The sequence below is a fragment of the Rana temporaria genome, chromosome 3, assembly GCF_905171775.1.
Source record: "Rana temporaria chromosome 3, aRanTem1.1, whole genome shotgun sequence".
Taxonomy (NCBI): Eukaryota; Metazoa; Chordata; class Amphibia; order Anura; family Ranidae; genus Rana; species Rana temporaria.
In genome coordinates this window covers 100632644-100660187 of record NC_053491.1, presented here as the reverse complement: position 1 = coordinate 100660187, position 27544 = coordinate 100632644, and the positions used below count along the sequence as shown (strand labels likewise).

At 43.6% G+C, this 27544-nt stretch overlaps 1 protein-coding gene across 2 annotated transcripts in view; it reads left to right on the top strand.

The window, feature by feature from the left end:
- ALPK3 (alpha kinase 3) overlaps window positions 1-27544 on the top strand; it is a 162563-nt gene that overhangs the window by 39612 nt on the left and 95407 nt on the right. Inside the window, exons 2-3 of one of the 2 annotated variants that reach the window (XM_040343099.1) lie at window positions 3100-3356; window positions 22934-22975. In XM_040343099.1, coding sequence (XP_040199033.1) covers window positions 3187-3356; window positions 22934-22975 — 212 coding nt within the window. In that variant the 5' untranslated portion in view covers window positions 3100-3186. The remainder of the gene's footprint in view (window positions 1-3099; window positions 3357-22933; window positions 22976-27544) is intronic. The other variant, XM_040343100.1, reaches the window with a different exon arrangement.

Below are 27544 nucleotides of genomic sequence, written 5' to 3'. Positions count from 1 at the left end.
TACAGGCGTAGTTGTGCGCATGCGTAGAGGGACGCGGGACATGCTATCACGTGACGGCGCATGCGTCGTTCGTTCGGCCCTTCATTTGCATGGGGTCACGCATCATTTAAATGGATCACACCCAACTTCCTTCCCACTTTGAATTACGTCAGCTAACGCCGACTAATTTAAGTTACGCCGGCGCAACGATGCGCGCATTTGCTCTCAGAATATGCTGTTTGCCTCTCGAAGTTTCGTCGGCGTAGTGTATCTTCGATGCGCTACGCCGGCATAAAGATGCGCCGAGGTACATGAATCTGGCCCAACATGTCTAAAATACCGCTTTAAAAGTGATCGTACAATAATTTGATCGTTAGTACAGAGCTTTTCGAGAGTCGATCACAACAGTTATTCTGAAAGCATGAACATTTTTGTAGTATGATACTAAATTGTAAAATTTTTGTTTTAATCACTACAGTTGTTGTTTCAAAATACAATACAAATACACTACAACACATATCGCTTCCAAATTTCGTATGAGAATTTTCATAACTTTGGTAAACTCTTTATTTTCGATTGTGTGTATCAGGCATTAGTCAGGCTCAGTGAACAGCTGCTCATCCTCAATACTTAAACTCCATTATATAGTGTGATATAAAGTTATTTCCTGTACAGTGTAGCAATATGGTTACATTTAATGAAGGTACAACATTTAGCAACTTATTGCTACACTTAGAGGTGCCTCTCTTCTCTTTTATACCCTGTAAAATAAATGCTTTGATATAAGTGCTTTAGATTACAAGCATGGTTCTGGAATGATTTATGCTCGTTTTACTGTATTTTCATTGGTAAACATATCCAGAAAGTTAAACCCGAAAAGCCAGACACAGAGCCTGTTCCTGGCATGCTTCATTTATGTGTTTCCATGTCGCACTTATCTCTAGCATTCTGCAGAACTCCAAGCCTACAGATACGCCTTGTTATGTATGATCTAATTATAGGCTTGTGAGCATGCTAATGGAATTGGATGGTAACCTGTAACTTGACTCGTTTGTCACCAGATTTATCTGGTAATTTGAAACAATCAGGATTTGTATGCATATAGTGTTCCAGTGATACAAGAAGCAGTAAGGGAACTCAGACTTTTATTGTTACAATTGCAATTACTTTCTAGCTAAGTTTATTTGTATATTTATTGGCCTCCTTTTTTTTACTCTGCATGCCCTTGTTTAATGGAACAATTTTTGTCAATCTATAATTGTCAACATTTCTAGAAAAAGTGGGATAATATATTCCTGCTATAGGAGAAAATACTGTGGCAAATTCCTGCCTGGTGTTATATTTCATGACATTGTAAAATGGGTGTGTTGACCGGCACAAACCGGAACTCTTGGAAGTTAAAGGAGAAGTACAGCTAAAGCTTGTTTGGCTATACTTCTGTTGATCACAGGAGTGCAGTTCAATTTGCACTCCTGTAATCCGTTTTTAGCAGACAGCGGGCTGAAGTCCGCTGTTTGCTGATGTCAAAGATCCGGTCCAGGCTCGGGCAAGGTCCCGACTCTGGATCTGCCCACATGCCTGGACCGGCAGTCGCTTCAGCCTCTCAGTGTGCTGTTAAGAGCCTGAGCCGGCTGCCCCCTCCACAGCCCAGCTCTCCAGTGAGCGAGCATGGGGCAAAACAGAGAGCGCTGACTAAAAGTCACCAGCCCCTGCTCAGGGAGCCCTGAGAACAGAGCAATCTGCGGTGTTAGATTGTTCTGTTCGCAGTGTTAGAGGCACCAGAGGATAGATGCTGCATCCACCTAGGTAAGTATGAATCTGTAAAAATCTGAAAAAAAAAAATGCTGAAGTCTAGTACACACGGCCAAATGTCGGCTGGCATCATCCGATTCAAAAGAAACCGTCCGATAATCGGTCCATGTGTATAGCAGCCAATCTGACAGAAACTGGCAGCTCGTCCGGCCTCTGTCAAAGGCTCATGACCGAAAAAGGTCTGCCGACTAGCTTCTGATCAGCACTGGGTTGTTCTGGTGGGGGGCAGTCTCCCTGTCAGAATACAATAGCAGAGCAGGGGAGATCACTAACTAACATGAGATTGTTAGTACAGCAGCTCCGACCTGAGCTGGGTTGAATTAAAAAAAAAATAGTAGTCTGTGCTAGGCTTTATGTCTAGTTGCGTTGCTGAAAAACGTATACCTGGTGGTGAACCATAAAGTGCCCAGCCCCGCAAAAGACCGCCAAGTAGAACAGTATTTACAGTCATACTGAAGGGTGTTATTTCAACAACTGTAGAATGGAGCTTTGTGGCCCAAAATAAGAAAGCATGCATTTGTGAATGGAAAGGACAAGTGCTTTTATGGGTTATAATAATTTATATAGTTGATAAACATACACGTTAGATGGTCATAGGTAGGTAGGGATAAGCAGAATAAGTCCACCAAAATCGGTTTTACAGCTCTGTCACTATTTTCACCTCTCAGAAAATTTGGAAATTGATAGCAAATTTTTCCATGCAGTCTTTTTAGGCAACACTTGGGAAAAAACAGTGCCATGGCTTTTTTTTTTCTAACAGTCTTAGCATTCGTAAAATAAATACTAACAGTAAGGATGCATTGTTTATTACTAAAGCCATGTGATCACTGTGTAAGTACTTATATGGCATTCACATGGCTTTGTTGATAAGCCTAGGGTTCCTTTGGTCCTCAGTATCTTTCTTCATTTTATGAGGGGCACAAGAGCAGGCCTAGGATAGCTGAAAGGAACTTTAGTAAACTTTAGGATTAATTTAAAGCCGATTGCACTCTTTAAAAACACCCAAAAGTGTAATTTAGTCATGCCCATTTACGCTAAAACATTTCACCCACATTATACTAGAATTTGGGCAAAAACTCCCAATTTCACTCTTCCCTAGTCATATGGACTCACAAATGAACTCCCCTTGGTCAATATTAACATAAACTAAAAGTACAGCAAATGTACTGTAACTTGGTATTAATACCTATTGTAGTGTGTAATAAGTGTATTGATGAATGAATTCACTTCTCTCTACTGCGCCATTTGTTTTGTGTATTCTCCACATTACAGATATCTTACAGCAGTTGCATATCTTTCTGCCCGCAGGTAACAGTCTCCACAGGACGTCTTGCAGCACTTTTGTGGAAGTCGCAGGCGGCTGATAGAAGTGGCACAAGACAAAAATAATTCACGATGGGTACACGGAGACCTATGACCCGCACACCCTCTGGGAATGGGAGGTACTACGACTCCCATGGAAGCAGCAATGGAAGCACAAGTGAAAGTGAAGACAGTAATGGCTCAGTCTACAGTCCGCGAGCAGATAGCAGAAGTTATCTGCTGAATGTGAGACCTGAGAACAGGTGAGATCTGAAAAGAAGGGTATATTTCAGTGACTGCAACCCTTTAAAGCTTAGTGGTATATAAACTCCATTCAGCGGTCTGAAACATTAAAAAGTATCGTACCGTTAACCTAGCATAGCCAAATAATGCTGTTGAAATTAAAATGCTCTAAAATGTTATTAATAACAGAGAAAATGGTGTAAACTCTAAATTTTTTATTTTCTAATTTTCATGAACATTTTTTTCAGCATTTGACTAGTGGATAGCAGGTATAAAAACATTTTCGCATTTTGGTCATGACTTTTACTGGCCAAGGGTGCAATAGCCTATATTTTGTATTTAGGCACATTATTATATAGCAGAATGCTTCCCCAGTCCATCCATATCTGTTAGCTAGTCATTAGCCCAAGGTTTGCTTAAAGGCTGGTACACACGGTCAGAATATTGGCCGGTATCGGCCAGTTCAACAGAAACCAGCTGACGTTCAGCCAGTGTGTACATCAGCCTGTCTGACAGAAGCCAGTCTAAGAACCCGCTTTTGTCGCACGAGCATGCTGGAAAACCAGTATCCGATCAGAGCTCACAGCCAATGGCTGCAAGCGCTGATCAGTGTGTTCTGGTGGGTGAGCATTTTCATTGTCAGAACACAATAGCTCAGCGGGGGAGATCGCTGCACTAAGATCGCTTAGTTAATGGGGCGAACTCTTTGTTTTTTTTTTCGTTTAGCCCGTTGAGTCGAACAAAAGTAAACTTTCTATGAATACCTAGCTTAAAGGGGTTGTAAACCCTCGTGTTTTTTCACCTTAATGCATCTTATGCATTAAGGTGAAAAAACACCTGGCAGTGACCAGCCCCCCAGTCACCCCCCCCCCCCCCCCGTTTTACTTACTTGAGCCCTGGAATTTCCCACAGCGGAAACACACTCTTCCTCAGCCTGGGGTTATTGTCTCTTGATTGGATAGATTGATAGATGTGCAGCTATTGGCTCCCGCTGAACAGGTGAGAAAGCCACCGCTCCAGGGGGGCACCTCCAGGCAATCACTGTCTGCTCAGGAACCAAATGGGTGCTGGCAATGCACAGGACATGCGGATAGAGAAAAAGATGGACAGCCGCACTCCAAAAAGTCTTGAAAAAAGACGTGCTCTTTGTTGATGGAAAAAATGCACAGCATACAATCAGCATACAGTGGGGAAAATAGCTGACGCGTTTCGCATTGACTTTCAATGCTTAATCATAGCTCCCGCTGCTGTCAATCAAATCCAATAACAAAAACAAAAAGCCGCGCCACAAATGTTAACCTGTTCCGGATGGAACAGGTTAACAACAGACACTCGATGGCAGCCAACTCCAATGTGATCGGTTAAAATATAAAAGAGAGGTGCACCATAGTGTGACTCCGTTTTACAAAAAAGATTTATTAAAAGATGAGATATACTCACAAACATAAGATTTTAAAACAGCATGTAAAATCCAAACAACGCGTTTCGTCATCACAGGACGTTATCAATGTTAGCATTGATAACGTCCTGTGATGGCGAAACGTGTCTGGGAGGCTACGCAGTGACGTCACCACGCTGAGGAGGAGGGCTCCTTGTATGCCGGCCAGCATTTGTTTGGATTTTACATGCTGTTTTAAAATCTTATGTTTGTGAGTATATTTCATCTTTTAATAAATCTTTTTTGTAAAATGGAGTCACGCTATGGTGCACCTCTCTTTTATATTTTAACCGATCACATTGGAGTTGGCTGCCATGGAGTGCCTGTTGTTAACCTGTTCCATCCGGGGTTCCTGAGGAGTTAAAGGCCGCGGCTGGGCTATAGCCAAATGCTCGATTTGCTTGCCCTCTGGTAAGCGGCCTGTTATTCCGGTGGAGGGTTCACCTATATTGCTTTACATGTCACTTGGTGGTGTGGATCGTAGGACATTATCTGCAGTGATTTAACCTACAGGAATCTTATGCTTATCACCCAAGTGTTATGTTTTATTTCCTCACAGACTTATACTAACTGAGAGTGATTTATGTTGCAAGATACTTATATAAGGACTTTTTTCTTTATATACCATATTCTCAGAGTTTCCTATCAAGAGTGTTTTAATATTTGTGGCGCGGCTTTTTGTTATGTTATTTGTGTATCGTACGCTGGCTGCTGCCTATAGCGTGTCATCTTAGTGTGAATATTAGCGCAGTTTTGTGTTTTCCCAATCAAATCCAATGATGTAGGCGCCAGGGCCAAGCCCTACATTCAGCGTTTATGGATGCTAGATGATGGACTCGGGGGCGTGCCCGCAAGGTAACCCCCCTGGGAGAGTGCTTCTCCTAGGGGGTTTTACGATGCAGAAAGGAGCAGCGAGGACTGCCGAGGGACCCCAGAAGTCAAGGATTGGGGCCACTCTGTGCAAAATGAACTGCACAGTGGAGGGAAGTATGATATGCTTGTTATTTAAAAAAAAGCTTGAAGCTTAACAGTCACTTTAAAGGGTCACTAAAGGAAAAAAATGGTTGCCTAAAATTAATGTCTGCAAGGTAGACAGACAGAATAGTGTAATGATTCTGTTAAAAAACGGGTAAATACCTATTAAATTCCTTCATCTATATCACCTCCGGCATTCTAGTTTCTGTTCTCTCATTCACTTCCTGGTTTGCATCGTTCGTTCATGTAAGAACTACATTTCCCAGTATGAATTGCGGCACGCCCAGTAATTCACACTTCCTTGAAGTCTCTAACACGTAGAGAGCGTCCTGCCCCACTGATGTAGTTCCCAGGAGGGGGTGAGCATGTTACTGACCACCGCAGTAAAGCCTCCCATCACGGTGGTCAGTAAAATCAGACAAGCAGGAAGTGAACAGAACAGAGAAGAAATAGAGCAACTTCTGAGCAAAAACTAACAATGAGGAAGTGAAAAGAGGAATGTCTGCAGGTAAAGGATGCTTATTATGAAAAAAAATGTTTCCTTTACAACCCCTTTAAGGTTATACAGTATGTGTAAAAACAATGCAAAGTATTTGCTATTCCACTGACCTGGCTACTTTTTATGAATTATTTTATGTTGTAAAAACAAAAGCAATCCTAAACATAGCTACTGTCCTGGCTGTCAGTTTCATTAACTCTATTTCATTAGCTCTATACATGAACCTAAACATGCTCAGTTGGTTACACATACACATAGATCTGCAAAAATATGTCTACATTTTAATTTTTTAACTAACTTTAAAGATAACACCAACTTGCCTCTGGTCAATGTTTACATTATAAGTACACAGGCATGAGACTGATTAGCTATTAAGTAATTATCATGTGCTACTTACATATTTCATATGTTACACAACACTTAGATGCTGTCCTGGGGCCAACTTGCTGCCAATTTTCAGTTGCTATAATTATATGAGGGCATTGATAGACAGTCTACAAGTATCCATTGACTAGCACCTGGGAACAACTGGTTCTGGTCTAGAGGATGCAGAATAGCTCTGTACAACAGATGGGTTTTCAGAGTGTGCTGTAGGTGGTGACAAGTTTGCATTTTATAAATGATCCCCTAGTAAGGTAAGGTGAAATGGATTATGTTACAGTCCTATCATAAAAGCAAAATTCTAATTTTATTAAAATATCTCCAGTTTAACTATAACAGTGCAAGAATTGTGCCAAACTGTATGCCAGATCCTTATCTGTTGCTGCTCTATACATAATCGATCTTTTCAGCACAGTTGCCTAAAACATTAATTATAATGTATCGCTTACCCTAAAGGGGCTGCTGAATTTGACCCAGGTCTTCCTTATCAGCACAGCCACAGAGGCTTTCAATCTCACTAGCACAGATCCACTGCACACCAATACAGGCTCAGTCTAGGGCAGTGGTTCTCAACCTGGGGGTTGGGACCCCCGTGGGGGTCGAATGATGATTTGCCAGGGATCACCAAATCCTTGCCTGTTTCTGAAGCCCACACCAATCTCCCAGCCTTTTCTCGGCCACCCAGTTGGGCTGTTCCTAGAGCCCGCGCCCACCCACTTAGCCTCTTTGCAGCCGCCCATTCAGTTCAGGGCATGGCTGGGGGGCAGTAGACTAGAGATCCGCTGACTGGTGAGGATTGTGAGGTGGGAGGGGCTGGAGGAGACCCTATCTCCTGATTTTAGCATAGGTGTCACTGCTGCGAGACACCATTGTAGTACGGGCTCCATGCTACGAAAATAATTTAACCTTTAGGGGTCCCCACAAGTTGTGAAATGTTATCAAGGGGTCACAACACTAGAAAGGTTGAGAACCACTGGTCTAGGGGATGTCTTTTTAGAATGTATGATGAAGAACTTGGAGAAAAGAAGAGAAACTTTAGGGTAACAGAAAATCCTTACGGGAGCAACACACTACAGTCCCAAATCAGGTGTTAGAATGCCCCAGGAGCTATCTGCCACCTAGGATCCACAGATAGATACTCAGTGAGGCAGATAATAGATCCTTCTTCAGACCAAGACTTCAGGACAGTGCCCTCCAGGCTCCAGCAAAAGTCCACTAGCAATCTCATCCAGGCCCTCAGCTCAGCTCCTGTTAAAGACAAATTGGAAAAGTAGACTCTAGATGGACTTTTTAGGCACCACAGTGACACAAATATCTTAAAATATATAGTCGTTTATTGACACAAAAGTAGGTTTAAAATTAACAAACAAAAGTGCAGTTGAAAAATTCCTAGCATTAAATGCTAAAGAAGCTACCCCATATGATTCACCACAGGCATGCATATGAGAGAGCAGACAACAGGAGCGTGCATCACACACACTGCGGACTGGCTTCTATTACACATTGGAATGAGCAGCAGTTTTTGAGAAATATTGGGGTGAAATCCATTTCAGAACCACCTGGTTCTCCTGATGGACCCCATATGATACTGGCTACCCTGACCTAATTTTCACCTCTGTACCTCCCCCTTCTCCCCTTACCCTTTTTTTCCCTCCTCTTAAATCCCTGGTCTATCTGCCACCATCCACTATTTATTTCAGTACATCTGCTGCCCACTGTGTTGGATCTCAGACCCTCTGGTCCATGCCTCCTTACTATTGCAGGATTACCCAAGGTACTTCCTATAGTTCTTACCTGAAACTCCTGAAGAAGCGCTTACAGCGCAAAACATGTAGAGCATTGAGCGTTGAGCTCTCCTACCCGTGACATTAACCTACACCAGGCCCATCTTTGATGTTGTTGCTTATATGTACTTAAGTCATATGTTGACTTATCGAATGGCCCCAAGGTGGTTGTGGTGATGCCTATGGGGTAGCTTCTTTAACATATAATGCTAGGAATTTTAAACTGTACTTTTGTTTAAGTTAGAAGCTGATTGGCTACCATGCACAGCTGCACCAGACTCCGAGTGCTCCAGTTTTAGCAAATCTACCCCATTGTGTTACCCATTGGGAGCTCACACAAAAACAAATTACCAGTATGGTAAGTCTGACCCCATACCAACTTTCAAAATGTTCTTCCTCTACTTCCTCCCTTTGCTGGAGAGGCTGTGGACAGGTTGAGAACCTACTCCACATATTTTGGTTGTGCAAGAACCTCACCGGCTTTTGAAGGAAGATCTTCACTATTATATCTGACCTCCCTTGTATCCTGACACAGCCAGACCCAGCTCAGATGGTTTTGCATTTAGGAATGGACTACTTTCATTAATCTTATAGGAAGGTCATAAACCTGGAGACAGGATATAGCACCAAATCCCTTGTAAGTCATAGAATTGGTTAATGTTTACTTTTTTGAAAATATGTTTTCCCATAAATATATAGCATGATCATCCTTTGATAAACAATGGATACCATGTGTTGAAAGCAGTAATAATGTTGCTATACTGGCTTAACTGAATGCGATTCCTTTCCTGGGGACGTAACACAATACTGCACTAATGTATGTTGACTGCATTAAGCCCTGCGTGACCAGTCTATCCTGGGTCTGTGTTTTCTTAAGTAACCAAAGTCTGTTTGTTCTTTTTAGTACTGTTCTATATTAATTTCAATGAAAATGTATTGACATAAAAAAATAATAATAATGTGGATTTCCTATCACTTTGTATACCAGAAAAAAAACCTTCAGTACACACAGAAAGGGTAAATTCTACCCAGTGTGCACACAGACAGCAATAAAAGCCTACAGCAGAAATACTCCTGTGCATACATGAATGGACTCAATCAGGCCCGGACTGGGACAAAAAATAGGCCTGGGCATTTTAGACTGAGCAGCCCGGGGGGGGGGGGGGGGGCGCGGCTGTGCTTGGCGGCGGTTAATGATGAGATGTGGTGCTCCAAATCTTTGGAGGGGCGCAAACAAACTAAAAAATACTGAAAAAAAAATCATCAATTGCAGCCACTGTGCCCATCAAATGCAGCCACTGTACCCGTCAAATGCAGCCACTGTGCCCATCAAATGCAGCCACTGTGCCCATCAAATGCAGCCACTGTGCACATCAAATGCAGCCACTGTGCCCATCAAATGCAGCCACTGTGCCCATCAAATGCAGCCACTGTACCCCGTCAAATGCAGCCACTGTGCCCATCAAATGCAGCCACTGTGCCCGTCAAATACAGCCACTTGTGCACCATCTAATACAGCCACTCCTGCCCCATCTAATACAGCCATTTGTGCCTAATCAAATGCAGCCACTCCTGCCCATCAAATGCCGCCACTTGTACCCCGTCAAATGCAGCCACTCATGCCCATCAAATGCTGCCAGCTGTGCCCATCAACACTTGCACTGGAACTAGTGCACTTAACATTATTTAGGAGGAGGATGCAATAGTGCTTGCTAGGCGGGCTAGCTGGTCTGCATGTAAGTTCCCCTCACTCTCTAATCCAGTCCACAGAGCCCGGGTAGGAAGGATTGCGTGGGGGAAGGTGGGCGGAGCATTAGGCTCCGCCTCCGGCAGTTGTAGTAAGTGCGGCCAGTCTGGCCAATCACTGCCCGAGTTTTTATCACGGGGGGGCGGCGGCTTTCAGACACAGCACCGCTGGGGGGGAGACGTGACATGCTGCCCGCGGGCCGTCGCACCATGGACCGTCCCACCATGCATATATGGATATTCCTCGATAGCCTTGCTGCCCTCTAGGACTAGGATTGTCCTTACTAGACGTGTGCATTCGTTTTCGTCCGAATGCATTTTGGTCCGAATTTGGGGTATTTCGTTATCTTTTTAACAAACAAAAACTAACACGCAGAATCCGAAATCCAAAATATCCGACATAAAAATTGCTACAACAGCTCGATATAGATAGGAGATTCGGCATGACGCTGACAAAAGCGATCTGTGTCTATCTGATCTGCGGTCGAATGTGCCTAACCTAACTCTATTAGTCCAAGATTATTCTACATAGAGAGAAAAGATTTGACATAGAGAGAAAAGATTCGACATTATAGAGACATGAAGATTCGACATTATAGAGATAGTGTTGTGGTAGACCATTCGACATGAACGTCGAAGATTCGACGAAGCAGCGAAAAACATACAAACGTTGAATCTGTCACTGAAGGCTTATGGTGTCTGTCGAAAGTTCTAAGAAGACTCAACGAAGCAGCTAAACTGTATGGCCCATTGGCCCATAGGCTATAGAAGAATTTGAATGTTGGTTGACTAGTAATAATCATTTATAAATATAATTATTACTAGTGTCATACAACATTAGAATTCTACTATAGCTTGTAGGCAGAATATTCGACCGGAAATGTACGATTGCGACGTCGTACAGTTTAGCTATTCCGTCGAATCTTCTTAGAACATTCGACAGACACTATGACCCAGATTCTCAAAAAAGCGCCTATCTTTAGGCGGGCGTAGCGTATCTCAGATACACTATGCCGCTGTAACTTAGAAACATCTGAGTATGTACAGCTCTAAGTTACGGCGGCGTAGTGCATCTGATACGGCGTAAGCCCGCCTAATTCAAACTAGGCTGGTAGAGGGCGTGTTGTATGTAAATGTTTTGTGAGCCCACGTAAATGACGCTTTAATCGAATGGCACATGCGCGCATGCTCAGTATCACGTCGAATTTTCAAATTAAATTGCGCCTGCTCAATGCCTAGTCGACGTGAACTTAACTTACGCCCAGCCCCATTCACGGACGACTTACGCAAACAACGTAAAACACAACGCTGTTCCGACGTTTCCGCCATCCATACCTAACATGACTTACCCCTGCTTTATGAGGGGTAACTTTATGCCGGCGTATGTCTTACGTAAACAACGTATCTTGATACGCCGGGCGCACGTACGTTCGTGAATCGGCGTATCTAGCTCATTAGCATATTCGACGCGGAAATCTACGGAAGTGCCACCTAGCGGCCAGCGTAAATATGCACCCTAAGATACGACGGTGTAAGAGACTTACGCCGCTCGTATCTTAGCCGAATTTATGCGTAACTGATTCTAAGAATCAGCCGCATAGATACAACGGCTCTCATTCGGACTTACGACGGCGTACATGGCGATACCCTGTCGTAAATCCTTTGAGAATCTGGGCCTTAAAGCCTTCAATGACAGGTTCGACCTTAATGAATTCGGATTTTCAGACAAATGCATTTTTTAACGAAACAAAATGAATAAAAACAAATTTCGAGAGTAACTCAATACTGTAAATTTATTTTTCGTTCGAAAACGAAATTCCGAAACAAAATATTTCAGTGTGCACATGTCTAGTCCTTACAGCACTGCAGAAATGAATACAAGAAAAAGGGCGCACTGGCCTAGTGGATTATCCAACAAATATTTATTAGAGATAGGTAACAATAAAATCTACTCACAAACAAAGGTGATAAAAGTGCTCAACAAGCCACAACATGTAACTAAACACCACCAGACCACCTGAAACCACCAGTGTGGGGGGAAGAAAAACTGGCCTAGGTTCCTGCTGGCTCTGAATAAGAAGGATTTTCCTTCAAAACGTGTCAGTCAGCAGGAACCTAGGCTAGGTTTCCTCCTCCCCCCACAGTGGTTCCAGGTGGTCTGGGAGTGTCTAGTCACATGTTGTGACTTAATGAGCGCCTTTATCACCTTTGTTTGTGAGTAGATTTTATAGTTACCTATTTTTAATAAATATTTGTTGGATAATGCACTAGGCCAATCTTTCTTTTTTTAATTTCAGCACTAAAAACCTGACAGAGGGTAATTTTCCTAGGAAACATTGTAGGATCAAGTGTGATGTACCTCAAATAAATTTGTTCAAAGCAGGGTTGCAGACAGCCTAATCCTTGGTAGCCTGGTCCAAGATTTTTTTGTTGGCAGACCCCTGAGTTCACAATATTTTCAGTAATTTACAAAAGTTGCATCAATGTCACTGTGCATGCTACATTGACGGGAAGTGCTTATGCATTCTAATCAGGTACTTATCTCACACTACAATATTTTGCATGTATACTATATAAGCTATCTAACACATGCTTATGGCAAGTTTGACTGTGTCTTTGGTTACTTGAGGTGAAAGATTTAGAAATAGCAAATGTTCTGTCAGGTTTGGCAGCTAAAAGAGAAGAGAACAAGTCTGCAACTGGGCCAAATGACCGGGCTAGGTTACATTGCGAAGTTCTGAAGAAACCCTTAAAGTACACCTGTCATGAGGAATATACGTACTTCTCTATCTGAAAAAAGTTGGTTCGCTGGCTGCGACTGACTTTAAAACTTCACAGACCCGGAACAAGGTTTTCGTAAATGAAAACGGGAAAGAAAAAAGAATTACAGGTGTCTATATATGTTCAGAATTAGTGACATAAGTAATGAAGATGAATGTCAACCTGACAACCAGGTCACTAGTATTTTCAGAAGGGGAGTTTACCAATGGCAATCATACATACACTCTTCGGACACTTTTATTAGGTACACCTGTTCAATTGCTTAGTAACACAAATTGCTAATCAGCCAATCACTTGGCAGCAACATAATGCATTTATCATCTAGATGTGGTGAAGACCACTTGCTGAAGTTCAAACCGAGCATCAGAATGGGAAAGAAAAATAATTTAAGTGACTTTGAACATGGCATGGTTGTTGGCGCCAGACAGGCTTGTCTGAGTATTTCAAAAACTGCTGATCTATTGGGATTTTCACGCACAACCATCTCTCAGGTTTTCAGAGAATGATCCAAAAAAGAGAAAATATCCAGTGAGTCGCGGCTGTGTAGAGGAAAAATACCTTGTTGATGTTAGAGGTCAGAGGAGAATAGGCAGACTGGTTTGAGATGATAGAAAGGCAACATTAACTCAAATAACCACTTATTACAACCAAGGTATGCAGAATACCATCACTGAATGCACAACACATGGAACCTTGAAGCAGATAGGCTTCAGCAGCAGAAGACCACACTGGGCGCCACTCCTGCCAGCTAAGAATATGAAGCTGAGGCTACGATTCGCACAGGCCCACCAAAATTGGGCAATAGAAGATTGGAAAAACGTTGCCTGGTCTGATGAGTCTTGATTTCAGCTGCAACATTCAGATGATAGGGTCAGAATTTGGCGTAAACAACATGAAAGCATTGATCCATCCTGCCTTGTATCAACAGTTCAGGCTTGTGGTGGTGGTGGTGTAATGGGCCCCTTAGTAAGAATTGAGCATCATTTAAATGCCACGGCCTACCTGAGTAGTGTTGCTGACCATGTTCATCCCTTTATGACTACAGTGTACCCATCTTCTGATGGCTCCTTCCAGCAGGATAATGTCACAAAGCTCAAATCATCTCACCACTGGTTTCTTGAACATGAGAATGAGGTCACTGTACTCCAATGGCCTCCACACTCACCAGATCTCAATCCAGATCTCAATCCTAACTCCCATCCGGTGTACCAGAGTGATAAACAACAGAAATTCCAGCTGAAGATTAAGTAAAGAAATTGTAGCCAATACAAACAAAAATAAAGTCTGTGAAGAACACAAATCTCAGTTTTGGGTGAAGATCCGAGTTTCGTTTAAGTTTCAGGCTTCTTGAAATTCCTAGGAAACCAGGAAGGAAGGTTTAAGCGCTTACTGCAGCTGTATCATCCTATGGTTATAGATCCTGATTCCACCCTTGTTTGCAATAGAAATATTTTGAGAACCTATCATGGGTTGGATGACCATGTTGCTGTAACCACAAAGATACTGTATATGTTTTTTTTTTTTTTACCAAAGGCAACAGCAGAGTTGTAACAGGAAAAAAAACCTGGGAATCAATCACTCCCTCCCTCAGGTCCCTCCACTGGCTGCCCGTGAAGGACCGGATCACATTTAAGGCCCTCTGCCTGACGCACAAATGTGTACAAGGAATCGCTCCCCAATATTTATGTGAGAAAAAAAAATACCACAACCCCAATCGCGTTCTCCAATCAACTAACCAAAATCTACTTCAAATCCCCAAGGCCCGCTACAAGACCAAAGGAGAACGAAGATTTTCAGTCCAAGGACCCCGACTGTGGAACGCATTACCAACCAATATCCGAACGGAAGTGAATCACCAGGCCTTCAGAAAAAAACTCAAGACCCACCTATTCTGAAGGCCAAATTAGAAGGAAATGGATACCAAGCGCCTTGAGGCGATTCAGTTCGCATTTGTAGCGCTATACAAGTTTTTCACTCACTCACTCACTCAGAGCTTTACCCCAATCACTAACTCTGGGAAAAATTCCCTTGCAAAGTGATCAGTCTATATTCCATTAATAAATCAATGTTATTATTCAGATGACAAAGGGAAGTGCCATGATCCTCTAGAAATATTTCTCCTCTAAGCTAATTTTTTTTTTTATATATCTATTATTATAAGATTGAATGACAGCCTAAAAAAGTTAATTAAGATTGTAGTTGGGGGTGCAATGAAAATACTTTGAAACAGTACAGCAACAGTTCACAACAAACCCAGTGGGAAGGCTACCCAACCGGCTACACTTAGGCCCTGTACACACGATCAGTCCATCCGATGAAAACGGACTGAAGGCTGAAGTCTGATGGTCTGATGTGCCTACACACCATCAGTTCAAAATCCGATCAAGCCAACGCGGTGACGTAAAACACAACGACGTGCTGAAAAAACGAAGTTCAATGCTTCCAAGCATGCGTCGACTTGATTCTGAGCATGTGCAGGTTTTGAACCGATGCTTTTGCATACTAACCATCGGTTTCGACCGATCGGTCAGGCGTCCATCAGTCCGATTTTAAAGCAAGTTCTAAAACTTTGGACTGAAGGACAAAAGTCTGATGGGCCATACACACGGTAGGTTTGGACTGATGAAACTGAACTTTAGTCCGTTTTCATCAGTTTGTACTGATCGTGTGTACAAGGCCTTAAGGTCTCCAGTAATGGGAAGAGAGCAAGTATCAGCTGCACTGACAGCGTGTTTTTAGAGGGCAGAATGTGACCTGGCTGTCTCCTGCCCAAATGGAATGATGTCCAAAGGAGTTGTGACCCTATGCTTTCCCTCCTTGTCAGGAACCTCTCTCCTACCACTAGTGCTGTCCCTAAAAGACTGGGTACCTGTCATTACTCTACCAACTTGCAAAAGAACACCAAGTCTGGGATCCAAGATGGCTGCCTGAGTCACATGGGGTGGCAGCATACAACCGGATTGCTTCCCCAGTGACCCAGGAAACCATAGAGGAACTATGTTCCTCTTGACTTACTCTCCAGCTACAAGGCCACTGCGGATTAGTGCCACCTGCAATGAAGAAAGTAGACTGCATCTGCCCACAAGTTTTTGAAAGATCAAGTTTATAAAATGTCAAATCATTTTAATTGCTTATCAAGTCAAAATAGGCACAATTTGCTTCTTATACAGTTGTGTTCAAAATTATTCAACCCCCCAATGCTGTAAAGGGTTTTAGGGAATTTAGGGCCAGATCCTCAAAAGAGATACGACGGAGTAACTGCTGTTACGCCGTCGTATCCCTGGTTCTAACTTTGGAACTGATCCACAGAATCAGTTTTCCAAAGTTAGGCAGAAGATCCGGCATGTGTAAGGGACTTACACTGTCAGATCTTAGGATGCAGTACCGCATCCGCCGCTGGGGGCATTTTGAGTCGAAATGCCGCTTCTGGTATGCAAATTAGCACTTAGGGCGATCCACAAAGCTTTTCAGCTTCGTTTTTTCGCCGTAAGTTTTAGTTTGCAAGTGTAAAATTAGGGCTGCTTTTACAAAGTGTAAAGTTAGTAACACCTTGTAAAAGCACATTCAAGCGACGGCATTTGGTATGCATTCCTGAGGGAGAACCCCACGGCAATTTGTAAAATCAAAACCGGCATGGGTTCCCCCCCAGGAGCATACCAGGCCCTTAGGTCTGGTATGGGTTGTAAGGAGACCCCCCCTACGCCGAAAAATCGACGTAGGGGGTCCCCCTACAATCCATACCAGACCCGTATCCAAAGCACGCTACCCGGCCAGCCAGGAATGGGAGTGGGGACGAGCGAGCGCCCCCCCCCTCCTGAGCCATACCAGGCCGCATGCCCTCAACATGGGGGGGTTGGGTGCTCTGGGGCAGGGGGGCGCACTGCGGGCCCCCCCACCCCAGAGCACCCTGTCCCCATGTTGATGAGGACAGGACCTCTTCCCGACAACCCTGGCCGTTGGTTGTCGGGGTCTGCGGGCGGGGGGCTTATTGGAATCTGGGAGCCCCCTCAAATAAGGGGGCCCCCAGATACCGGCCCCCCACCCTAAGTGAATGGATATGGGGTACATCGTACCCCTACCCATTTACCTGCAGGCAAAGTGATAGTTATTAAACACACAACACAAGGGTTTTTAAAATCATTTATTAGTCTGCTCCGGAGGCCCCCCTGTCTTCTTTAGCTCTAATACCAGGGGGGGCTTCTTCTTCCTTTCTCGGGGGTCTTCTCCGCTCTCTGGGGGGGGCTTCTCCTTCCGCTCTCCGGGGGGGTCTTCTCCGCTCTCCGGGGGGGTCTTCTCCGCTCTCCGGGGGTCTTCTTGTATCTTCGCCGCTCTCCGCTGTTGACTCGGCGCACCCCGGTTCTTCTCCAGCTGTCCGGTGCCTTTTCCTTCAGCGCTGGCTGCCTGCTATCTTCGTGTGTTAGCTCAATTACTAGCAGGCAGCCAGCGCGGTCTTCTGTGACGTCATCTTCTTCTCTTCTCTTCTTCTCCCTTCTTCCGATGTTGACACGACGCCTCTTCTCGCTGCAATGATGGAAGCGCGCCTTGCATCCCATTTATATAGGCCTCACCGTCCCATCATGCTCCGGTAGGTACCCACGTGGTGGGTGCCTACCCACGTGGGTACCTACCGGAGCATGATGGGACGGTGAGGCCTATATAAATGGGATGCAAGGCGCGCTTCCATCATTGCAGCGAGAAGAGGCGTCGGGTCAACATCGGAAGAAGGGAGAAGAAGAGAAGAGAAGAAGATGACATCACAGAAGACCGCGCTGGCTGCCTGCTAGTAATTGAGCTAACACACGAAGATAGCAGGCAGCCAGCGCTGAAGGAGAAGGCACCGGACAGCTGGAGAAGAACCGGGGTGCGCCGAGTCAACAGCGGAGAGCGGCGAAGATACAAGAAGACCCCCGGAGAGCGGAGAAGACCCCCCCGGAGAGCGGAGAAGACCCCCCCGGAGAGCGGAAGGAGAAGCCCCCCCCGGAGAGCGGAGAAGACCCCCGGAGAGAGGAAGAAGAAGCCCCCCCTGGTATTAGAGCTAAAGAAGACAGGGGGGGCCTCCGGAGCAGACTAATAAATGATTTTAAAAACCCTTGTGTTGTGTGTTTAATAACTATCACTTTGCCTCCAGGTGAATGGGTAGGGGTACGATGTACCCCATATCCATTCACTTAGGGTGGGGGGCCGGTATCTGGGGGCCCCCTTATTTGAGGGGACTCCCAGATTCCGATAAGCCCCCCGCCCGCAGACCCCGACAACCAACGGCCAGGGTTGTCGGGAAGAGGTCCTGTCCTCATCAACATGGGGACAGGGTGCTCTGGGGTGGGGGGGCCCGCAGTGCGCCCCCCTGCCCCAGAGCACCCAACCCCCCCATGTTGAGGGCATGCGGCCTGGTACGGCTCAGGAGGGGGGGGGCGCTCGCTCGTCCCCACTCCCATTCCTGGCCGGCCGGGTAGAGTGCTTTGGATACGGGTCTGGTATGGATTGTAGGGGGACCCCCTACGTCGATTTTTCAGCGTAGGGGGGTCTCCTTACAACCCATACCAGACCTAAGGGCCTGGTATGCTCCTGGGGGGGGAACCCATGCAGTTTTTTCTTTGAAAATTGGCATGGAGTTCTCCCTCAGGAATGCATGCCGAGCGACGCTGTCAATTTTTTTTTTAATTTTTTTTTTCCCGACGCAACTTTTTTTTACCCGGCGCGATCCACAAAACTCGGCGTAACGTAACTTCGCGCATGCGCAGTACGGCCGGCGCGGGAGCGCGCCTCATTTAAATGGGACTCGCCCCATTTGAATAGGAACGCCTTGCGCCGGCCGGATTTAAGTTACACAGCCTGAAATTTCTAGGTAAGTGCTTTGTGGATCGGGCACTTAGGTAGAAATTTTAAGGCAGTGTAACTTAAATGGGATTTTTTAAGTTGCGCCAGGTTTCTGTGGATCTGGCCCTTAGTGTACATTTGTAATTGTATTCAGAATGAAATCCTACAAGGACTTCTTAAAGAACCATATGCAACTAAAATGACATCAATTGGTTTTGTAATACAGTAGTAAATGTTTTTTTTGTGAATTCTTCATTTACACAATTATTCAACCCCTTAAAGACTACCACTCTGAAGAACAGAGGTTCATTGAAGTGTTTTCAATCAGGTATAGAAAACACCTGTGGATGTCAGGGAGCAGCAATAAAGCCTAATAAGCACCAATCAGGCAGCTTTAAAATGACTGTGATACTCAGCTCCTTCTAGACATTTACTGGTGTGGTTACAAACATGGTGAAGTCAAGAGAATGGTCCGGGAAGACAAGAGAAGAGGTGATTACTCTTCACAGGAAGGGCAATGGCTATAAGAAGATTGCAAAGATGTTAAACATACCAAGAGACACCATAGGAAGCATCATTCGCAAATTCAAGCCAAAGGGCACTGTTGAAACACTACCTGGTCGTGGCAGAAAGAAGGTGCTGACTTCGACTGCTGAGCGCTACCTGAAGCGTAGAGTGGAGAAAAGTCCCCTTGTGACTGCTGAGGAACTGAGAAAAGATTTGTCAGATGTGGGTACTGAAGTTTCTGCTCACACAATACGGCGCACACTGCGTAATGAAGGCCTCCATGCCAGAACTCCCAGGCGCACCCCCTTGCTGTCTCCAAAGAATAAGAAGAGTCGAATGCAGTATGCAAAAATCATGTGGACAAACCACAGAAGTTTTGGGATTGTGTTCTGTGGACTGATGAAACAAAATTAGAAGTGTTTGGGCCCATGGATCAACGCTATGTTTGGAGGAGGAAGAACAAGGCCTATGATGAAAAGAACACCTTGCCTACTGTGAAGCATGGCGGGGGGTCAATCATGCTTTGGGGCTGTTTTGCTTCAGCAGGTACAGGGAAGCTTCAGCGTGTGCAAGGTACCATGAATTCTCTTCAGTACCAGGAGATAGTGGATAACAATGTGATGCAGTCCGTCACAAACCTGAGGCTTGGGAGACGTTGGACCTTTCAACAGGACAATGATCCCAAGCATACCTCCAAGTCCACTAGAGCATGGTTGCAGATTAAAGGCTGGAACATTTTGGAGTGGCCATCGCAGTCACCAGACTTAAAGCCGATTGAGAACCTCTGGTGGGACTTAAAGAAAGCAGTTGCAGTGTGCAAGCCTAAGAATGTGACTGAACTGGAGGCTTTTGCCCATGACGAATGGGCGAAGATACCCGTAGATCGCTGCAAGACACTTGTGTCAAGCTATGCTTCAAGTTTAAAAGCTGTTATAACTGTAAAAGGATGTTGTACTAAGTACTAAGATTGAATGTCACTTGGGGGTTGAATAAAACTGATAATGATGTGAGCACAGAAAAGACATTTGTGGTTATTTCATTATAAATGTTATGGTATATTTGTCTGACCTACACGTGCCTCTTTGATTTAATTGTAAGCAGGATGACAGGATGATCAAAATCAATGTCAAACTTGGCAAAACAATCAATTTCAGTGGGGGTTGAATAATTTTGAATACAACTGTATATTCTGTCTAAAAGCTTTTGCACATTCATTCATGCCATTTCTGTTTGAATATTTTATTGTGTTTTCATAAGGCATAACAAAAGTCATAATAATAGTACAGTTCATATTTGTACAATACAATGAAAAGAATAAATTACAAAAAATTAAAACAAGAAATTATAACTATACTTCTCTTGTTAAGTATTTGAACCGAATGTAAGGAGTATTCCTTAGGCCCGTACACACGACCAAACATGTATGCTGAAACTGGTCTGCGGGCCAGTTTCAGCATACATGTTCGGTCGTGTGTAGGCGCGAGCGGGCCGAATTCCAGCAAACATTTGCCCGCCGGGCCTTTTCCCAGCGGGCAAATATTCCTGGACGTGTTTTAAAACCGTCCGCTGGAATCCTGCCCGCTAGGACATGTACGGTCGTCAGTACAGACCTACCGTACATGTCCGAGCGCCCGCCGTCCCTCGCATGCGTCGAATGACTTCGACGCATGTGTGGAAGCCTTTAAATGGCAGGCCCGCCCACGTCTCCGCGTCATCGCCGCGTCATCGTCGCGGCGACAACGCGGACACGCCCCGCGTATTGTTTACGCGCGGACTTCTGTACGATGGTTAGTACAACCATCGTACAGAAGCCCTCTGGCAGGCATGTACGGTGAAAACGGTCCGACGGACCGGTTTCATCGTACATGTTTGCTCGTGTGTACCGGGCCTAAGTGTAACATTTCAGTTATCATTACAATTTAGTGATGTAATTCTAGCTATTAATATTAACAATCATATATAATCAAGAAAGGAGAATATAAAAAGTAATATTTAATTATAGCGAAAATGTAAGAAGATAACGTTTGCTCGATTTAGCAGGTCAAATAACCTAAAATAGTTAGGAGAAATTAGAAAACTTTTCCAGTGCCAAGTTCATGCTAATTGGCTTGGCATTATTTGGAGATTAAAGGGGTTGTAAAGGTACATGTTTTTCACCATAATGCATAGAAGGCATAAAAAACATCTGACGATTAGCGCCCCAGCCCCCTGAACACGCTCGATTGTTGCCCGGGCTTCTCGGCTCTTCTTGGCTATTCATTGGATACTGGATAGATTGATAGCAGCGCAGCCATTGGCTCACACTGCTGTCAATCTAATGACACCGTGGGGCGGGGGCCGAGTCATACACTCGGTGGCTATGGCCGCCGACTGTATCACACCGAAGTGCGCCCTCAAGGTGACCCCCTCGGGAGAGAGCTTCCCAGAGGGGGTTAGCTCTTGCGGGGAGAAGCAGCGAGAGCCGCCGTGGGACCCCAGAAGAGGACGATCGGGCCACTCTGTGCAAAACGAACTGCACAGTGGAGGTAAGTATGATATGTTTGTTATTTAAAAAAATAATAATCAAACCTTTAAAGCGGAGTTTCACCCAAAATAATTACTATATCTGATTACATTCCTGACCCTACCAACATGTTCAATAGCCACATTTTTTTTTCTGTTTTATTTACCGTAGTACAGCTGTCTGCAGTGCGTCTTCTGGGTTTTCACTCCCGCGGGAGTAGGCGTTTCTACTCTTTTCCCCGGCGCCGCAATTTAATCTGGGAGTTCTCTGCAATGTCTCCTGGGAGCACAGTGTCATGCTTCCCAAGAGAAATTGCTCTACGCCGTCCAGCGAAATACCATAACAATGGGGCGTGAACTTTCAATGACGCCGCCCATTGTGATGACAACCAGTAAGTTTACGGTGCTACTCGCCGTAAACACTGCGCAGGCGCGAAATACAGCGGTGAATGCTGGGAGATGAGAATTCACCGCTTCCAGGAAATGATTGCTTGTGGGCTTCACAATGCCCACAAGCAAAATTGAAACAGCCAGGAACGGATAATAAAAGTTCTTTTTTGCCACGGAAAAGGACAGGGGATATATGCAGACACAAAACAAGTGAGTATAAGTTTGTCTTGTGAAACCCCATTGAATGCACACACAAAAAAAGAAAGATTGGCCGCAGAACCTCCGTTTTAAGTTATATTTCCAACTATTCCAGATGACCCTTGTTTTGATTGGTTAAGCTTGTTGTAAGAAAATAAAGTAAAACTAAAATTAGTTTTAGGTAAGGGTAAGATAAAGTGGAGAATGAGGAATATTTCCAGAAAGGATATTTATAGGACAAACTTCCTCATGGAGACAACAATGTTTTATCAAAACCCGGAGGTAGGAAATGCTCAAACCACGGTCTCCATATGTCTTCATATTTGGATATTTTGTCAAGAAATATTGCTTCTGTTTTTGCATGCATTCATGCTATTTCATCCATTACATGATCCATCTAATATGCCACCCTGTGAAAATGTTGTAATTTATGTTGTAATGTAATTCTGTAATTGTCATATGCAGTCAAAATTCAGTAGATGTTGACTGATGTATAAATTATATTGCCTTCTTAATTCATCAACTAATGCTTTTCTGATTAAATGTCTCTTTGGCTTTGCATGTTTCTGCTTGTCGCAGCCGATCCAGTGTCAGTCGCTACGCTCATTACGTGCCTGGAAGGTAATGCTTCTGCTCTCCTTATTCATTGAGCATAAATGCATGTTTTGCTATTGGTGAATAGTCCTCATTGTTTTTGCTTTTGCATGGTACTATGAAGTATATAATACCGTATATACCCGAGTATAAGCCGACCCGAATATAAGCCGAGGCACCTAATTTTACCGGCCGTAACTGGGTCCCCAAAGTTACCGGAGAAATTACCGTTTAACATGGGAGTCTATGGAAGGGGTGTCCGAATTTGAAAAATCTGTGCTACCCGGCCGTAGGTCCCCCGGACAACAAACTTTGCACACTTGTAGAGGAGTGGGGCTATATATGTGCCAAGTTTGGGGTCCAGGGGACCTACGGCCGGCCGGTACAGGGTCTCCAACGTCCGGGAGATCAGGCGCAAAAAGGTGACTCGAATATAAGCCGAGGGGGGCAGTTTCAGCACAAAAAATGTTTATACTCGAGTATATACAGTAAGTATTTAAATACACATTTTGTATTTCATCTTTATGCTACGTGTCAACTGAATCTCATAATATTGAACTAAAATCTCTAGCTTATTCCTTAATCATTTTATTAGATATGTAAATTAGATGCAAAAGAGTAGAGTTAAATTCTTTGTTGTATTGCCTTGCAAAGTTGTTTTTTTTTGGGCAAAAAAGGCCTCCGCTTTAAAGCGAACCTGAGAGGTAGTGTGAACCTGGTGTTTATATTATTAGATTTTAAAATACAGCACTGCCATCTTATCTCACATGTAATAGGTCTATTTTCATAAGGCTGGATGTTTGCTTGGCATCTAGCACAAGTGAAGACTGGTAAAAATAAGATTGCTGGCTCTGAATTTTGTATATTCTTTATTTAAAGCAAAACTTCACCCTAAAGGGGAAACTCCACGTTATGCCCTCCTCCCCCTCCTCTTCTATTATTGGCACTTGTTTTGGGTGGGGGGGGGGGGTACAGGTACCTGGTTTTGACAGGTACCCGCTCCCACTTCCAGACAGACAGATCCACCGGAAGTTATAATGAATAGTGTATTCTGATGGAAGGGAAGCTCCCCACTGTCAGAATACAATAGTCCAGTGGGAGGATTCCTCCATCCATATCGAGTGTATGGAAGGGGGAATCAATCTATTTTCTGCTGGTTAAAAAACATGACTGATCTATGGGCTGCTTTAGACGCAGTCTCTGAAATAACAAAATCACTAGAGCTTCCTAAATTTTGGGGCTCCTTGGGCATGCTACAAGGTAACTGACTGGCTGCTTATAGTTAAAGGGTATCTAAACTCAAAAACAAAAATTTATTATTTTGAAGATTAGCAGTCCTTAGATGTGGTAGCTGCTTTCGTTATCTTTTTATTGAGTTTTTTTTTAATTTATTTTTGCCTGATTATTCTGTCAGTAATACACTTTCAGCTTGAGATGACCACTTTCAATCCCCCCTCTGTAATAACTGAAATGTGATAGGACTTCTGAACTCTGCTCCTACTGTCCATTACATAAAGGGATGAGGTTCTGTAGTTCTCAGAGAACAATGTAACTGATAAGGCATTGATAGTGAGCACAGAGAGTTACTGGGCTCAGTAGCAAGATCAACATGCATTTTTGAGTTCATCAAACAGATAAAACAAAAGGTTTTCAATTGTATATTTAACAGATGAAAAGGAAACAAATAAGATATATATACCGGTGATTTACCAGATCCATTCCCATGCTTCTCAGGGTTCTAACCACTGTCCATCCACTGATAATATCATTGGTGGTATTTATTTGTTTCGCAAGTCTCTTGTTTATAGAAAACAAAAAAGACCCCAAGCTGGTCTGATACCATAACGTATGGCCTTCAGCAGAAGGTAGATGGCCTCAATAAGTGAAATAAGGATTTATGTCATTATGGCAGCGTTTCATTTGGGATTATATCCCATATGATCGAAGTGTTAAATGTGTACCCTTTAGGGAGAAGGGCTTTTTTTTACCTAACAAAATTGGGCTTGTCTGATGTGAGCCTCAAATAAGATGTACTGGAACAATCAGTTGTGTATTACTTTTCTTTATAACATTTGTAGGTCTCAACTCAATACATATTTATTTGAATAATGGTACCCCAACACACTTCAACTGTATTATCCATTTGATGTGTTTGAATCTGCAGACAATTGAATAGTCATAACTTCCCTTCCAATCCATTTTAACTGTATTTGAAAAAAGATTCAATCAAACTGATTCAATTGGCCAGGGCAGAATGTTATTGTTGGGTTTGTATTGAGCAGCAGCACCAAGATGCTTTGTTAATACAATCATATTTGGGTTAGGGTTAGGGTTTTCCCTTGAAGAATAAGGCTAGGACTCAGGAATTGGAACAGGGACCTCCCCCAGAGGTCAAAGGTCAGAAGGCGGGTTTCCAGAGGTCAAAGGTCACGAGGCGTGGCTGACCCACCCTCACCAAAGTGTACCACCTACCCCAACTAAAGAATGAACAAGTCGGGGGAATGAACAAGTCAGGGAAAGCGTTTTCGAGATTACATGGCGGAAACAGAGATGCTTACAAATGTATCTTATCTATCGATCAAAACCCACTTCCCCCATTATGGAATATCATTCAAATGGGTTGTAAACCATAGATTGATTATTTATATTGGAAAAGCTTGATCTTAAAATAAATAAAACATTTTTTTAAGTATGTATGGCCACCATAAATCCCCACACCCCATGAAAGCAATGGGAGTGGGATTTACACTGGAAGAAACCCACCCTTGTCATTGCCAGCAGTTGAAACTTTAACCCAGACAGTTTAAAGGCATGATGCTGGCACTGAAAGGCTCTCAAGACATAATTGAATCTATTGCAGTGACAACTATTTAATACCTTGGGCCATTGGTGTGTGCAGCCTATTGCATTAGGGTGTGCACCCTAGAGCACAAATACACATGCAAGCATATCAGCAGAGCAGTGGACGGTGTCAGTAGAGCAAGATTGGTGTCAGTAGGGCAGTGGACGGTGTCAGTAGTTTTTTATTTTTATCATTTTTTTCATTATTTTTTACAATATTCTTTTTTTTTAATTTACTATCCATTTTTTTTAGGAGCCTCGTTATGTGGCTTTGGTAAAATATCAAGGGTTTAAACAGACCCCCGATGTCTCACTTTTGCGACATAAAAAGAAACTGAGGGCAAAGATTTCCCAGTCCCTTTCTCTGCAGCCTGCAGTAAACACAGTTTACTATGCTTCAGTTAAGAATGAAGACAGGAGCGATTAGTAAAGATCACTCACTGTGTTCATTCAGAAAATGAAGGAGCCAGTTAATGAAATATTTACCAGCCCCTTCCCGGCTTCTGAGAGAAGAGGATGGAAGCTGGCAGCACTACAGGGGGCACACAGTAAGCAGGGGGAATTGGTACCTCACAGGGTGATTAGGGTGTGCCCAGGCACACCTGGTGCGCACACTATGCCTTGGGCACTGAAATTTCCTAGCTTAACAAGGTAAAGGGTGGGGGATGTAGGTTAATGTAGAAAGTTTTTTTTGTTTTGTTTATTATGCTTCCTTAGGGTTTCATTGTCTTTACTATATATATATATATTCACAATTAATATATAATTTTTTAAATACAGGGCAAACAAATGTTAATTACGATTACTTGTTTTTAAAAGTGCTGGTTCCAGGACTGTTATCTTCCTTTATCTAGTTAGGCACTGAGCAGGATGATGCTACATCCAACAAAGTCTAATGCCGCATACAGACGGTCGTTTTTTGTGATGAAAAAAAAATGACGTTTGAAGTGATGAAAAAAAACGACATTTTTGAAACTTCATTTTCAAAAACGATGTAGCATACACACCATCATTTTAAAAAATGATGAACAAAGTGACGGCACTCTAAAGGGGAAGTTCTATTTGCCTTGAGGCTGCTTTTAGCTGGTTATTTGTTAGTAAAAGACGATTCGTGCTTTTTTGTCTGTTACAGCGTGATGAATGTGCTTACTCCATTATAAATGGTAGTTTTACCTCCCGTCTCAAAACTTGCTTCTGGGCATGTGCGGGTTTAAAAACGTCGTTTTGCCCACACACTATCATTTTCATTGACACAAAAAATGACATTTTGAAAAACGACACAAAAAATTCGAGCATGTTCGAATTTTTTTTTGGTCGTTTTTCTGAAGACATAAAACGACATTTTCCCCACACACTATCATTTTAAATGACGTTTTCAAAAACGTCATTTTTTTTCATCACAAAAAACGACCGTCTGTATGCGGCATAAGAAACTGTCCTGCATACTTGTCCCAGGTCAGCGATTTACTAAGTAGTAAGAACAAGGATCAAGATACCTTAGAGCCTGCACTTTTTTTTAAAACAAACCAACAATGTCAGTTCCCACTTTTTGATGTCTAAGGGTACTTTTTAGGAAAAGTACATACCTATGAAATCTCATAGGTATGAGAGTCCCGTGATCGGTCCCCGGAGCTGAAGAACGGGGAGAGCTGTATGTAAACACAGCTTCCCCGTTCTTCACTGTGGCGGCTGCATCGATCGTGTGATCCCTTTTATAGGGATTCACAATCGATGATGTCACACCTACAGCCACAC